This window comes from Phyllostomus hastatus, unplaced genomic scaffold (genome assembly GCF_019186645.2).
Source record: "Phyllostomus hastatus isolate PE091 unplaced genomic scaffold, TTU_PhHast_1.1 phas_contig_34, whole genome shotgun sequence".
Classification (NCBI taxonomy): Eukaryota; Metazoa; Chordata; class Mammalia; order Chiroptera; family Phyllostomidae; genus Phyllostomus; species Phyllostomus hastatus.
The window spans coordinates 13064103-13079193 of NW_025333857.1; the positions used below are offsets into that span (position 1 = coordinate 13064103).

Here is a 15091-nt window from a genome sequence, read left to right on the forward strand (position 1 = left end):
TAAAAATGGAACTGCCTTTTGACCCAGGAATTCTACTGCTGGGATTATACCCGAAGAATCCTGAAACACCAATCCAAAGGAACCTATGCACCCCAATGTTCAGAGCAGCACAGTTTGCAATAGCCAAGTGCTGGAAACAACCTAAGTGCCCATCAGTAAATGAGTGGATCAAAAAACCATGGTACATTTACACAATGGAATTCTATGTAGCAGAGAGAAAGAAGGAACTCTGACCCTTTGGAACAGCATGGATGGAACTGGAGAGCATTATGCTAAGCAAAATAAGCCAAGTGGTGAGGGAAAAATACCATACGATCTCACCTTTAACTGGAACATAATCAACAAAAGAAAAAAGAAAACAAAATATAACCAGAGACATTGAAATTAAGAACAATCTAACAATAGCCAGAGGGGAGGTGGTGGGGCAGAGACAGTGGGGAGAAGGGTTTTCAGGAACTACTATAAAGGACGCATGGACAAAACCAGGGGGGAGGGAGGAAACAAGGGACGGAGGTGGGTTTGGCTGGCATGGGGGGAGTGATGGGGAGAAAATGAAGACAACTGTAATTGAACAACAATAAAGTAATTAAAAAAAAAGATGTATTGCTCCGCTGCAAAACATTACTGTTCTAAAAAAGATGGCCAGATTTCTATTTTTCTTCTAAAACTCTGAGGGAGATGAGTAGGTAAGGGATTTCTGTCTACTAAGGAATGGTTGAAACAATTAAAAATGTTTTTAGCACATGGAGACAAAAGATTCTGCATTCATTTTAAAAATAATTGAGAATAAGAATTGTTCTCAGTACTGGGACAGACTGGTGAGGACATAGTTTTCCTGAAGCTTTCATTCTAATGGAAGAAACTAGATTATGAATAAATATGCAAACAAATTATTTAAAATATATTTACATCTATATACATCAGATAGTGATGAGTGCTCTGCAGAGAATTGGGTGATTACTGGCTACTTTGACATGAATGGTCTGAGAAATCCACTTGTGAAGCTGCGTTTGAGTGACAGGAAGGAACCAGCTCTGTGAATATCACAGGATGATCAAACCAGAGAGAGGGAACAGCTAGTGGAAAGGCTCTGATCTGTGAAGGAAATTGGTGTATTCAAAGAAAAATAAAGCCCAGTATGTCTAGAGTATAGTGTGTAAGTGGAAGGGTATTAAAAGATAAGAAAATATGCAGCTGAAGGTAGAAGGAGATAGATAATGCAGACATTGTAGAGTGGTACAGTTTAAGTGCAAAGAGAAAGTACTGGAGGACTTTAAGGAGGAGAGAAGAGAGCTGGACTCATTATTACAAAAGATAGACTTGTCTGCAGTGTTGCTCTGCAGATGGGTGGCAAAGAAGGGAATGGAAACAGAAATGCCAGTTAGGAGGCTGCAGCAGTAGTTCAGGTGGATGCTAATTGTTGCTGGAACTAGAGTGGCACTGGTGAAAAGATTGGAGATGTGTTTTAGAAGTACAATGTCTTTTCCTAAGGCGCTTCGCTTCATCCTCAATTTGATATAATTCAGTTTTATGGTCTCTAGCATTGTTATTACGGAATATTTCACGTTGCAGCATTCCAACAAGAGACAAAGGCAGCAGACAGATGGCCAGAGACAACAGAATGATCCTGGGCAAGTTTATAATTCTTTGGAGGGGGACTCAATTTATACACCCAGACTATGAGAAGGTGAACCAAATGATTCAAAGGTCCCTTCCAGCTCTAAAATTCTGTAATTCTTCACAAGTATTATGTCTAGACTATACTGGATTTGGATCTGAACACAGACAGATGAAGATATCTATGATGGGTTAGTAACTGGCAATACTTAGTGAAAAGATTTGCCATCAGCAACAGAGTCAGAGTGAAGATAGCCAATGTGGACAGTAGAAGTGAAGTTCCTATCCTTGCTATAGACCTTGGCCATCCACCTAAATCAGAAATTCTCATCATTGAGGTTGTAAAAGTTTATGGCATCACAGAGTTCATCACATTGTTCTTAATGGTTAATACAAGATAGATTCCTATTTGACTCATACGCCCATTTTTTTTTTCTCATAGGGCCTTCATACAGCATAAGGTCAGGGCAGAGTTATGCTTTATTTCAAGAGTCAAATAGTAACACATGGAAGGAGTGAACATTCTGCTACAGACTTTCCTTGGTCTGAACTTAAAAACACACACAAAGCTTCTGGAACAACATCCAGACCAGTGAAAATACCCCTGCTGTCTAGAGTGATGCCACAGTAAATAATAGCAACTGCAGGAGTCAGTCAGGGAGCCTGAATACCAAGAGCCACATCTATGGATAGGAGGAAGGATAACTTCCCCATAATCAAGTCCTTATTCTAGTAGTTCAGCTTGTTTGCTGTAGCACACTGATGTGCTGCAAGAATTTTTAAAATGTGCAATACCTGACTATGTACTCAGGGACACTGACCTCTTTTCCTTTAGATTGTCAAATAAAAAAAACAGCAACAGCCAACAAAACAATAGTCATTCAGTGTTAATGAATCAGAATTATACCTATTTTTTGTCAGCATGGCAAAATATATACTTTTTAGTGTGCCATAGAATTTTAGTAACTAGTTTATGTGTGCCATGGGATGAAAAAGGTTGCCAATTGCTGCTCTAGATCAACTCATCTCTCAAGAGTCACTCACTGTAAACAAACAGCTTACCCATCTGTCCGTGACCCCACAAATGATGATAGCTCTGTTAATACTTCATAAAAATAGTTTACACCCATTGACTCCATTTCCTCATGAATATATTTCTTTAATCCCTTGCAATCATGATTTTGCTCCTAATATACTATAGAAACTACTCCCCCATTGGTTCTTTTTCATACTTAAACCTCTTTGCAATGTTTATCCTATTGAGTATCTTAAGGAATTTTCTCTTATTCCTTTTGTTACCTCTGTCATGGTGACTTTGATGGCTTACCGGACACTATGTTCCCTTTCTTCCTGAATGCAGACACTCACCAGAATTCTGAGATTCTCTTCTGTCATCATTCTACACACTCTACCAAACAAACTGCTACCAAATCTTCACATTCTGTATTTACTTCGGGTTACTATGAATTGAGCACTGATCTCTTTCCTTAGATGAAACACCCATTGTCTAGCTGAATATATATCATGTATAAGTCCAGCCTGCAAGTCTAACTCAATGGTATCCCTAACTCAAATTTATTATTTTCTTCTTCCAAAGTTCTTCCAACTTTCTTACATTTGATGACATTTGACATTCTCCCAAAAGCTGGATAGTCTTCTTTGCATTTGGCAAATATCTACTGTATGCTTATTCTATGTAAGTCAACAGTTCTAGGCACTGGGGATATAGGTGTGGACAAGATGGATGAGGCTCCTGTCCTCATGAAATTTACATTCTAGACTGGAAAAACAAAAAAAACAAATAAGTTATTATATTGTATAAATTTGGTAGAGGTAAGTGCTATAAGAAGAGTAAAATGTAGGACTTCCGGCAAGATGGAGGCATAGGTGGATGCAACGTACATCCATGCACAACCAAGATTAGAACAACAACAATTTAGAGGCAGAATAACACCCAGAACTGAGAGATAATTTATCTGAATGGAAGTCTGACAGCCAAGAAGTTGAAGTAGACCCGTTCATCCAGACCGGTAGGAGGGGCAGAGATGAGCAGCTGGGTGCGGGACGCAGTGCACAGAGAACAGGGAGAGCTGGGTGCATAAGGCAATCGGGAGTGTGTAAGGCACCTGGGCACACAAGATCGCAGCAGGTGGACCCTGAGTACACAAGTGGCAGCTGGCAGACCCAATGAGACGACGATTGTGGACCAGGGCAGAGCACGCAACCCAGGATCCCAGAGAAGGGACTAAGGTCCCAGGAGAATGGAGCTACCACCATTGTTCCCTCCCGCCCCTGCCCCCACATACAAGGTCACAATCTAGTGACTGGGGTGCCCAGCCCCTGTGAACATCTAAGGCTCCGCCCCTCACTGTAACAGGAGCAACAAGACCAAAAAAAAGAGAGAGAGAGAGAGAGAGACATGTCTCAAACAGAAGAACAAATCAATGCCCCAGGACTCATCCTTTTGAGTGACCAAGAGATAGCCAATCTATCAGATGCAGAGTTCAAAACACTGGTGATCAGGAAGCTCACAGAATTGGTTGATTTGGGGTGCAAATTAGATGAAAGAAATGAAGGTTACCGTAAAAGAGATGAAGGAAGATGCACAGAGAACCAACAGTGATGGGAAGAAAACTGGGACTCAAAACAATAGAGTGGACCAGAAGGAAGAAAAAAACAACCAAACAGGAAAGAATGGAGAAATAAGAATTCAAAAAATGAGAAGAAGCTTAGGAACCTCCAGGATATCTTTAAACATTCCAACATCCGAATTATAGGGGTACCAGAAGGGGAAGAGGAAAAGCAACAGATTGAATACGTATTTGAACAAATAATAAAGGAGAACTTCCCCAATCTGGCAAAGGAAATAGACTTCCAGGAAATCCAGGAAGCTTAGACAGCACCAAAGAAGTTGGACCCAAGAAGAAACACACCAAGGCACATCATAATTACATTAGCCAAGGTAAAACTGAAGGAGAGAATCCTAGAAGCAGCAAGAGATAAGGGGACAGTCACCTACAAAGGAGTTCCCATCAGACTGTCAGCTGATTTCTCAAAAGAGACCTTACAGGCAAGAAGGGGCTGGAAAGAAGTATTCCAAGTCATGGAAGACAAGGACCTACATCCCAGATTGCTCTATCCAGCAAAGCTCTCATTTAGAATGGAAGGGAAGATAAAGTGCTTCTCAGATAAGGTCAAGTTAAAGGAGTTCATCATCACCAAGCCCTTATTTTATGAAATGTTAAAGGGACTTATCTAAGAAAAGAAGATAAAGAAAAAACATGTATAGTAAAAGGACAGCAAACTCACAATTATTAACAACCACACCAAAAGCAAAACCAAAAGAAACTAAGCAAACAACTAGAACAGGAACAGAACCACAGAAATGGAGATCACATGGAGGGTTAGCAACAGGGGAGTGGGAGGAGGAAAAAGGGAGAAAAGGTACAGAGAATAAGTAACATAGATTGTAGGGTGAAAATAGACAGGGAGAGGGTGAGAATAGTATGTGAAATGTAGAAGCTAAAGAACTTATAAGTATGACACATGGACATGACTAAAGGGGGGATATGGGTGGGAGAGGGTGTACAGGGTGGAGGGGAGTGAAGGGGGGGAAATGGGGCAACTGTAATAGCATAATCAATAAAATATATTTTTTAAAAAAGAAGAGTAAAATGTGATTGATAGACTATTGTGGGGAATGAGTTTGGGCAGTGGCACAACCAAATTAGATTAAATGATCCAGGAAACCTCTTTCAGGAGGTGGCATTTGAGCTGAGAGTAGACTAAGGAAAATATCTGTTGTGCAAGAGCTTCTCTAACAGTACAATCAGCAAGTGCGAGAGCTCTAAATATAAACATGCCTCTGTTTTCTTTAATCCCACTTTAACTCATTACTCCAATTTTAATTGCTTGGGTCTTGCAGAGTGATGTCAGTTTTGATCTCTTTGGTGTTTATTTCTTCCTGGTTAAATTCTCATTACTTCTTGCTTCCCATTGATTTCCTGTTCCAGTGCATCCCGCGTATCACTACATAATTAACATTCCTAAAGTTAAACTATAATATCATACTCTTGCTCTAAAACCTCTAGTGACCCCCCATTATTCACTGAAATAATGTAAACTTGGAAGTAGGGCAATCAAATCTATTGATGATGTAATCTCAAAATATCAATTCTTCTCTTCTATATTGTTAAGCACAATCTATTCAAATTAATGTTCAGTACACACCTTAAATATTTCCGTCTCCAAAGTTGCCCACTATGTCTCTTCCATTTGGACTGGTTCTCATCCCCTCCCTCCCAATCTTGGAAAATCAATAAATGTGATATACTATATAAGCAAAATTAAGAATAAAAACCACATTGTCATAAAAATAGATGAAGAAAAAGTGTTTGATAAAATTTAGCAACAATTTATGATAAAAATGCTCAGTGAAATGGGGAAAGAGGGAACATACCTCAACAAAATAAAGGCCATATGTTGGACAAACCCATAGTTAACATCATACTTATTGGCTAAAAACTTCAAGCATTTCCCTTAAGATGGGGAACCATACAGGAATATACACTCTCACCATTGTTATTCAACATAGTACTGGAAGCCCTTGCCATAGCAATTAGACAAGAAGAAACAAAGTCATTCAACTTGAAAAGGAAGAAGTAAAGTTGTCATTATTTGCAGATGACATAATACTGTATATAGAAAACTCTAAAGATTCTATCAAAAGACAACTAGAACTGATAAATGAATTTAGTAAGGTAGCAGGATACAAAATAAATATCCAGAAATCAGTTGCATTTATACACCAATGATAAACTATCAGAAAGAGAAACTAAGAAAACAATCACATTTACAATTGCTTCAAAAAGATTAAAAATCCTAGGAATATTTTTGTCTCTGTTTTTTTATTGTTGTTCGAGTACAGTTGTCTCCATTTTCCCTCCACCACCCCCCTGTACCCCAGCTATCCCCACCTCCTACCCTCAATCCTAGCTCCCTTTGGCTTTCTCCATGTGTCCTTTTTACATGTTTCTTGATGAACCTAGGAATAAATTTAACCAAGGATGTAAAAGACTTGTGCTCAGAAAATTATAGGACACTGAAGAAAAAGATTGAAGAAGATACAAATAAGCAGAAGCATATACCATAATCATGGATAGGAATAATTACCATCATTAAGATGTCCTTGCTACCCAGCCCTGCCTGGGGTGGCTCATTGGATTGAAAACAGGCCTGCAAACTGAGCAGAGTGGTTTGATTCCTGGTTGGGGATGTGTGAGAGGCAAATGACCAATGTTTCTTTCATATATTGATGTTTCTGTCCCTCTTTCTCCCTCCCTTCCACTCTCTCTAAAAGTAAATAAATAAAATCTTTTTTTAAAAAAGTGCAGACTACCTAAAGCAACCTATAGATTCAATATAATTCCTATGAAGATATCAAGAGTGTATTTCACAGAGCTAGAAAAAATATATTATGTATATGAAACCACAAAAGACCCCAAATAGCCACAGCAATCTTCAGAAAGAACAAACCTGGGGGAGTTGTGCTACCTAATATCAAATCATACTACAAGGCCATAGTAATCAAAAGAGCATGGTACCAGCATAAAAACAGACATATACATCAATGACACTGAATAAAGAGCCCAGAAATAAATCCTTGTCTTTATAGTCAATTAATATTTGACAAAGCAGGCAAGAACATACAATGGGGTAAAAACAGTCTATTCAATCAATGGTGGTGGTAAAATTAGACCATATAGGCAAAAAAAAGAAAAGAAAAGAAAAGAAAAGAAAAGACAGACAGAAAGAAAGAAAGAAAGAAAGAAAGAAAGAAAGAAAGAAAGAAAGAAAACTAAACCACCTTCTTAAACCATACACAATAATAAAATCAAAATGAATTAAAGACTTAAATGTTAGACTCAAAACCATAAAAATCCTAGATGAAAATATAAGCAATAAAATCTCAAACATTTCTCATAGCAGTATTTTTTCTGATATATCTTCTTATGCAAGTGTAACAAAGGAAAAAATGAACTACATAAAAAATTTATTTTGCACAGCAAAGGGAAATAAGTGGCTAATATCCAAAATTTATAGAGAATTTGTGCAATTCAACACCAAAAAAAAACAGAACCCCAAACACAAAAGAACAATAACAAAAAAAACAATCCAAAGAAAAAATGGGCAAACAATCTGAAAAGGCACTTCTTCAAAGGGGACATACGGATGGTTAACAGGTACATGAAAAGATGTTCAACATCACTAATCATCAGAGAAATGCAAATTAAAGCCACAATGAGATATCACTTCACACCTGTCAGAATGGCTATCATTAATAAATCAGCAAACAACGAGTGCTGGCAAGGATGTGGAGAAAAGGGAACCCTAGTACACTATTGGTGGGAATGCAGACTGGTGCAGTCACTGTAGAAAACCGTACAGAATTTCCTACAAATAAACTAAAGATGGGTCTGCCTTATGACCCAGTGATTCCATTTCTGGGAATTTATCTGAAGAAACTTGAAAAACTAGTTTGAAAGAATATATGCACCCCTATGTTCATTGAAGCATTATTTACAATAGTCGTTGAGGGTTAGGGGAATAGGGATGGGTAGAAGGATAGAGGAAAAAAATAAAGAAATAAACTCATGGACATGGACAAAGTGTGGTGATTGCTGGGGAGGGGGAGGTGGGAAGAGGTGGAAGAGAGTATAGGGGGTATAAATAGTGATGGACAGAAACTTGATTTGGGATGGTGAGCACACAATACAGTGTATAGATGATATGTTGTAGAGTGTGCACATGAATCCTGTAAAAATTTGTTAATGCATGCCATCCCAATAAATTCATAAAAATTAAACAAAAGGATAAAAAATAATAAAAAGTAACAAATATACCAAAACAATTAGAAGTACATTATTACAATCATATAACCTCAAAACTTACCACATTACTGCATGTTCTATAGCGAATATTTCTTCCCTCACAGCTCCTAGGTGATAAAAAGAAAAAAAGAAACACCTCATTAATACTAGTGAAAGGCTCAATATTTGAACTATTTTCTTATAAAAAGAATTTTTTTCTCTTAATACTCATATAACAGTCAATCCATTTTCTGCATATGTTCTTAAAAGAGTTACTATCAAATACTTAATTGAGCAGATCTAAAGTTATACACATAAATTGATCATTCCATGAAGATTGAAATTAAGCATTTATTTTGCTTCGAAAGTTGTCAAGATACCTGGCTGGCGTAGATCAGTGGATTGAGTGCGGGCTGAGAACCAAAGTGTCGTAGGTTCGATTCCCAGGCAGGGTACATGCATGGGTTGCAGGCCATGACCCCAGCAACTGCACATTGATGTTTCTCTCTCTCTTTATCTCCCTCCCTCCCCTCTCTAAAAATAAATGAATAAAATATTTTTTTAAAAAGTTGTCAAAATAAGTACTTATAGTTAGTTTTTATTTAACCAAATGTATAACTCCAAGGTTTTATTAAACATTAATATTAAGTGAATCCTGTTTTAATTATTTCTAGTATAAAACTGGAGTATTTTATAGAAAAAATTAAACCATGAGTATGATAAAAATTGGACTTACTACTCAATGTCTTATAAAATTACAAAATGGATATAAAAAGTCATAATTCTTAAAGAATTATTTTTATTTCTGAGATACATGTTCATTGTAGAAATTTTAGAAAAGATAGACTACAAGAAAGAAAAAAAAACCCCTCATAGTTACCTCATTTAAAGATAATCTCCATTATTTTGGTTTATTGATTTCTCTCCAGTGTGGAAAAAATCACACTATTTATACAATTTTGTAGCTTGTTTTATTCTACTTATAATTTTTAGAGGTATTTCCCTACACTAGTATATACCTTTCATGTTAACATTTTTAGAGTTAACTAATATTCCATCAAACAATACAATTTGCATAATCATCCTCCTATTACTTATTTAAGTAATTTCCAATTTGAGGTTTGATAAATGAGAGTGTAATGAACCATATCCATGCATATACTTTATCCAAATTTCTGACTATGTCTTTAGGATAGATAAATTTCTAGAAGAATGTTGGAGTAGAGGGAATGAACTTGTATAAGCTCTTGATAAATTACATTCCACAAAATTTGAACCATTACATACTCCCACCAGCAATACATGGGAGTTTTCATTTCACTGAACTCTTGTGAACAAAAACAATCAATTTTTGATTAAACATTCAGTGATGACACAAGAACAGCAGTACTCTGCTCTTTTCAAAATAAGCCACTTTGACTTAAATATTAGACCCAAAATCATAAAAATTCTATAAGAAAATAGAAGCAGTAATGTCTCAGACATTTCTCATAGCAATATTTTTTTCTGATATTATCTCCTTGGGCAAAGGTAACAAAAGAAAAAGTGAACTCCATCAAAATAAAAAATTTTTGCACAGCAAAGGAAACCATCAACAAAATGAAAAGACAACCCACTGAATGGGAGAACATATTCAGCAATGACACATCTGATAAGTGGTTAATATCCAAAATTTAAAAAGGACTCACACAACCAAACAATCCAATTAAAACATAGGCAAAGGACCTGAATAGACACTTTTCCAAAGAGAACATATACATGGTCAATAGACTTATGAAAAGATGTTCAAGATCAGTACTCATAAGAGAAATGCAAATTAAAACCACAATGAGATATTGTCTCACACCTGTATGAATGGCTCTCAACAATAAATCAACAAATCAGTGCTTGTAAGGTTGTGGAGAAAGGGAAACTTTTGTGCACTATTGGTGGGAATACAGATTGGTACAGTCAACGTGGAAGGCATTAAGTTACCTCAAAAAATTAAAAATGGAACTGCCTTATGACCTAGCAATCCTACTTCTGGGACTATATCCTAAGAAACCCAAAACACTAATTCAAAAGAACATAAACACCCCTATGCCCATTGCAGCATTATTTACAATAGCCAAGCTATGGAAGCAGCTCAAGTGTCCATCACTAGATGAGCAGATAAAAAGCTGTGGTACATTTATATAGTGGAATACTATTTGGCCATAAAAAAGAAGGAAGTCACCCTTTGCAACTGCATAGATGGACATGGAGAACATTATACTAAGTGAAATTAGCTGGTCAGAGAAAGACAAGTACCATATGATCTCACTTGCATGTGGAATCTAATGAACAAAGTAAGCTAACAAGCAAAATAGAAACAGACTCATGGATATGGAGACCAGACTGACAGCTGTCAGAGGGGACGGGGGTTGGGGTGTTGGGTGATAAAGATGAATGGTTAAGAAAAATAAAAACCTCATAGACACTGATAACAGTATGGTGATTACCAGAGGGAAAGGGCAGTAGGGGGAGGTAGAACAGGGTATGGGGGGCATAAATGATGATGGAAGGAGACTTGACTTTGGGTGGTGAACACACAATATAATACACAGATGATGTATTATAGGATTGTATAACTGAAACTTATATTATTTTATTAACCAATGTCACCTCAATACATTCAATAAAAAAATAAAGAAATAAATCACACTTAAAAAAACAAGTAAAATACAACACAATATTCTGGGAGAATGATTATACTAATAACTAATATTTATGGAGTTTAAGGTTTGTTGTATTGTATTTACTTATTTACCCATCTCAGCAACCCTAAGAGACAGGGTACTACCATTATGGCCATTTTACAAATAAGAAAACTGAGGCTTAGGGAGGTTAAGTAAATTGTCAAAATCACACAACTATTAAGTAATAGAGCTAAGATTTGAAACCAGATCATCTGAGCTCAATGCTTACACTCATAACCATGATGTTTTACTGCCTCCTAATTCACTTGTTTATTCAAGAAATGTTCATTGAGGTCTCTTTGTACTGGGCAATGCATTTACTTCTGGGAATGAATATGACTTAGTTTTTGCTGTCAAGAAAATCACTCAATTATATTCAGTGAAAGAAATTCAAATTTCGTTAGATAGATTTTGTGCTAGGTCTTGAGAATGTTATCAAAATGAATATGTTATCTAAAAAAATCAGTTGCAGAAGAAACTATCTTAAGGAGATAGAAAGGTCCTATGCTGAGATATTTGACCACGACCAGATTGACTGCATTAATATGCCTTAACCATGAAATGTAGCAAGGCAAACAATCATAGAAAAGAGAAGAATGAGAGTACATGGTTGTCAGTGCCCAGCCCAAAAGTGTCCCAGGTAAAGGACCAATAAAGTTGAAGTCCTCCAGGTCCTACTGGCAAGGCTTTTGCTCCCATGGTGTAAAGATGTCTCACACTAACCAAAATGATGCCAATGAACATTCTGCTCATCCCAGATACACCCCTCATTAGGATGCCATATGGACCAAGCATCTTGCCAAGAGTGATCTGGCTTTTCATGACTGCTAAGAGATTAATGTCCTGGTCATGCTGACATAAATACTCTGGTCCATGTGACAGACAGTTCTATTATTAGCTGTAAGCTAATAAACTGGCATTTAATTTGAAACATTAGTCTCATGGGCCAAGTAATTGTGAGTCCACTTGCAAGACAAGGCTCTGTTCTTGGTGTGATTGCTGAAAAATATCAGTTTCTGAGTCTGAAAAGTTTCAAGATAGGTTGGAGCCTACCAGTTGATGGTACACAAGGTAATGAATTCTGCAACCCAGAGGCCTTTAATAGCGTACCACCTAGACATCAGTGTCAGCAGAATGTGATATGTTTTTCAATTTTGAAATTCCAAGTGCATACGTGACATAGTGTAATGGATTAGAGTACATAGTTTGAAACTAGAATCCTCTTTCTGCAATCCTGACTTTATTCCTCTGTTTTTATATGTCAGTTTGTCATCTGTAAAAGGGGGCCGTATTACTTATCTTCTAGGATTATTAGTTAATACTGGATTGGCCAGAAAGTTTGTTTGGTTTTTCTCCATAAGATGGCTCTAGTGGTGTTTAGTTGTCTTTAATATCATTTGAAACAATTTTGTTAGATTGTATTGTGACAGCTGTGATATCAGCATGCATTTTAAAAAAAACATCAAATTGGGGAATTTTTTGTAGACATTATAATATTGAAGATGGAAGAAAATCAGCAACAGTTTCAGGATGTTATGCTTTATTATTTCAAGAAAGGTAAAAATACAACTGAAATGCAAAAACACTAATTGTACAGTATATGGAAAAGGTACTGTGACTGATGGAACATGTCAAAAATGGTTTGTGAAGTTTTGTGCTGGAGATTTCTCACTGGATGATGCTCTGGCATTAAGTGGACCAGTTGAAGTTGAGTAATTAAATTGAGACATCAATTGAGAACCATCAATGTTATACCACACAGGAGATAGCCAACATACACAAAATGTCCAAATCAAGACTTGAAAATAATTTGTACCAGTTTGGTCATGTTCATAACTTTGATGTTTTGGTTCCTCATAAATTAAGTGAAAAAAATCTTGACCATATTTCTGTATGTGATTCTCTACTGACATGTAATGAAAATGTTCCATTTTTAAAGCAAATTGTGACAGGCAATGAAAAGTGGATACTTTATAATAATGTGGAGTGGATGAGATTGTGGAGCAAGCAAAACAAACAACCACCAGCCACACAAAAAGCTGATCTTCATCCAAAGAAGGTGATGTATATATATGGTGGGACTAGAAGGGAGTCCTCTATTATGAGCTCCTTCTAGAAAACCAAATGATTACTACCAACAAATACTGCTCCCAATTAGACCAACTGAAAGCAGCACTCAATGAAGAGCATCCAGAATTAGTCAATAGAAAATTCATAATCTTCCATCAGGATAATGCAAGACTGTATGTTTCTTTGATGACCAGGCAACAGCTGTTACAGCTGGGCTGGGCAGTTCTGATTCATCTGCCATATTCACCAGACATTTCACCTTTGGATCTCCATTTATTTTGGTCTTTACAAAATTATCTTAATGGAAAAAAATGTTAATTCACTGGAAGACTGCAAAAGGTACCTGGAATAGTTCTTTGCTCAAAAAGATAAAGCATTTTGGGAAAATGAAATTATGAAGTTACCTAAAAAATGGCAGAAGGTAGTGGAACAAAATGATGAATACATTGTTCAATAAAGTTATTGGTAAAAATGAAAAATGTCTTTTTACTAAAACACCAAATGAACTTTTGGGCCAATCCAATATTTATGACACACTTCCAACAGTGCCTAGCACATAGTAAGCATTGTGTAGATGTTTGACATTAATTAAATGCATAATAGATGTACCAGTATAATAGATACTGAAAAGGGGTGAAGAATATTTAGACAAGAAATGTTAGGCAGAGTCCCAGAGGCATAAAACAATATGGTATATATGCAAATTTTTAAGCCCTTTTGGGTTTTTTTTTTGAGTTTTGGGTTTATGTGAGGAATTATAGGAGATGAGATAAATACCTTCTGAATTTGACCTTGGCAATAGGCAAAGAGAACCCAGGTTTTAAAAGCCAGAGGTTTTAAAACAGAGAAGATACGATGATGACTTCTTACTTTTAAAAAGTGAGCTATGGTGTTAATAATTAAAATAACTGCATTTCATCTCCTTTTACTTTCTTTTCCTAACCTTATCCCTTTAAAAGGAAGAATGGAAAGAAATCTGAATTTGGAATTTGGTGATCTGGGTGCTAGACTTTGCTCTTCTCCTTGAATATGCCCTTTGCCTTCTCAAGAGGGTCTTAGACTTTTCATCAGTCAAATGGCTATTGGAATGGCAGTGCATAAGGTTATGGTCACAGCTATGATAATTTACAAAAGCTCTGTCCACGTGCCTAGGGGTATGTGGACAGAGATATTTTTTTACTAAAAACAAAAATAATCAAACACCTCAAAAGCAGAAAAATGTCTGTATAAATAATTCAAATGAGCCTTTGTCAAATATTTTAAGTTATAAATTCCTGCACGTTTGAAAAGCTCCCTTAGATAATAGGAGATGTAAGCATACAGTTTAAAATATTGATTTAAATGCTTCAGTAGAAATAAAAGAAGAGAAACACTTGCTGCAATTTCCAAAGACTGTCTTGTAAATGTCTAACACCTAATACTAATTTGCCAATAATTTAATTCTGTCCCTGAATTAATTCTTCCACTTGCTAGATTGTATTACTTAGTGGGAGCTTATGCAGTTTAATTGACTGAAATATCATATTGAAGTGCTTGAGTTTGAAAAGATTCTCATTATCGAAAGACATTATCAAGTTGTGGATAATAATAGTAAGATCAGCCTTTACTATGTATCATGTGTCTGCTGCAGATACATGGCTCAGTGTTAACTGTTGTGTGTACATTATTGCTCATCTTCCAACAACTCTGCAAGTTTGTATTATTCCTACTTAATAGATGAGAAAACTGAGGCTGAGAAAAATTAGGAGGCTTAATACCATACACACAGAAAAGAGAGAACTATGGATTGAAACCCAGGCTTGTCTAACTCAAAAGTAT

The 15091-nt window shown here is 36.3% G+C and overlaps 1 protein-coding gene across 2 annotated transcripts in view; it reads right to left on the reverse strand.

Moving 5' to 3' along the window:
• ADAMTSL1 (ADAMTS like 1) overlaps positions 1–15091 on the reverse strand; it is a 924426-nt gene that overhangs the window by 354149 nt on the left and 555186 nt on the right. For both annotated transcript variants that reach the window (XM_045840784.1, XM_045840785.1), the window contains one exon: positions 8569–8614. In XM_045840784.1, the coding sequence (XP_045696740.1) occupies positions 8569–8614 (46 nt within the window). The remainder of the gene's footprint in view (positions 1–8568; positions 8615–15091) is intronic.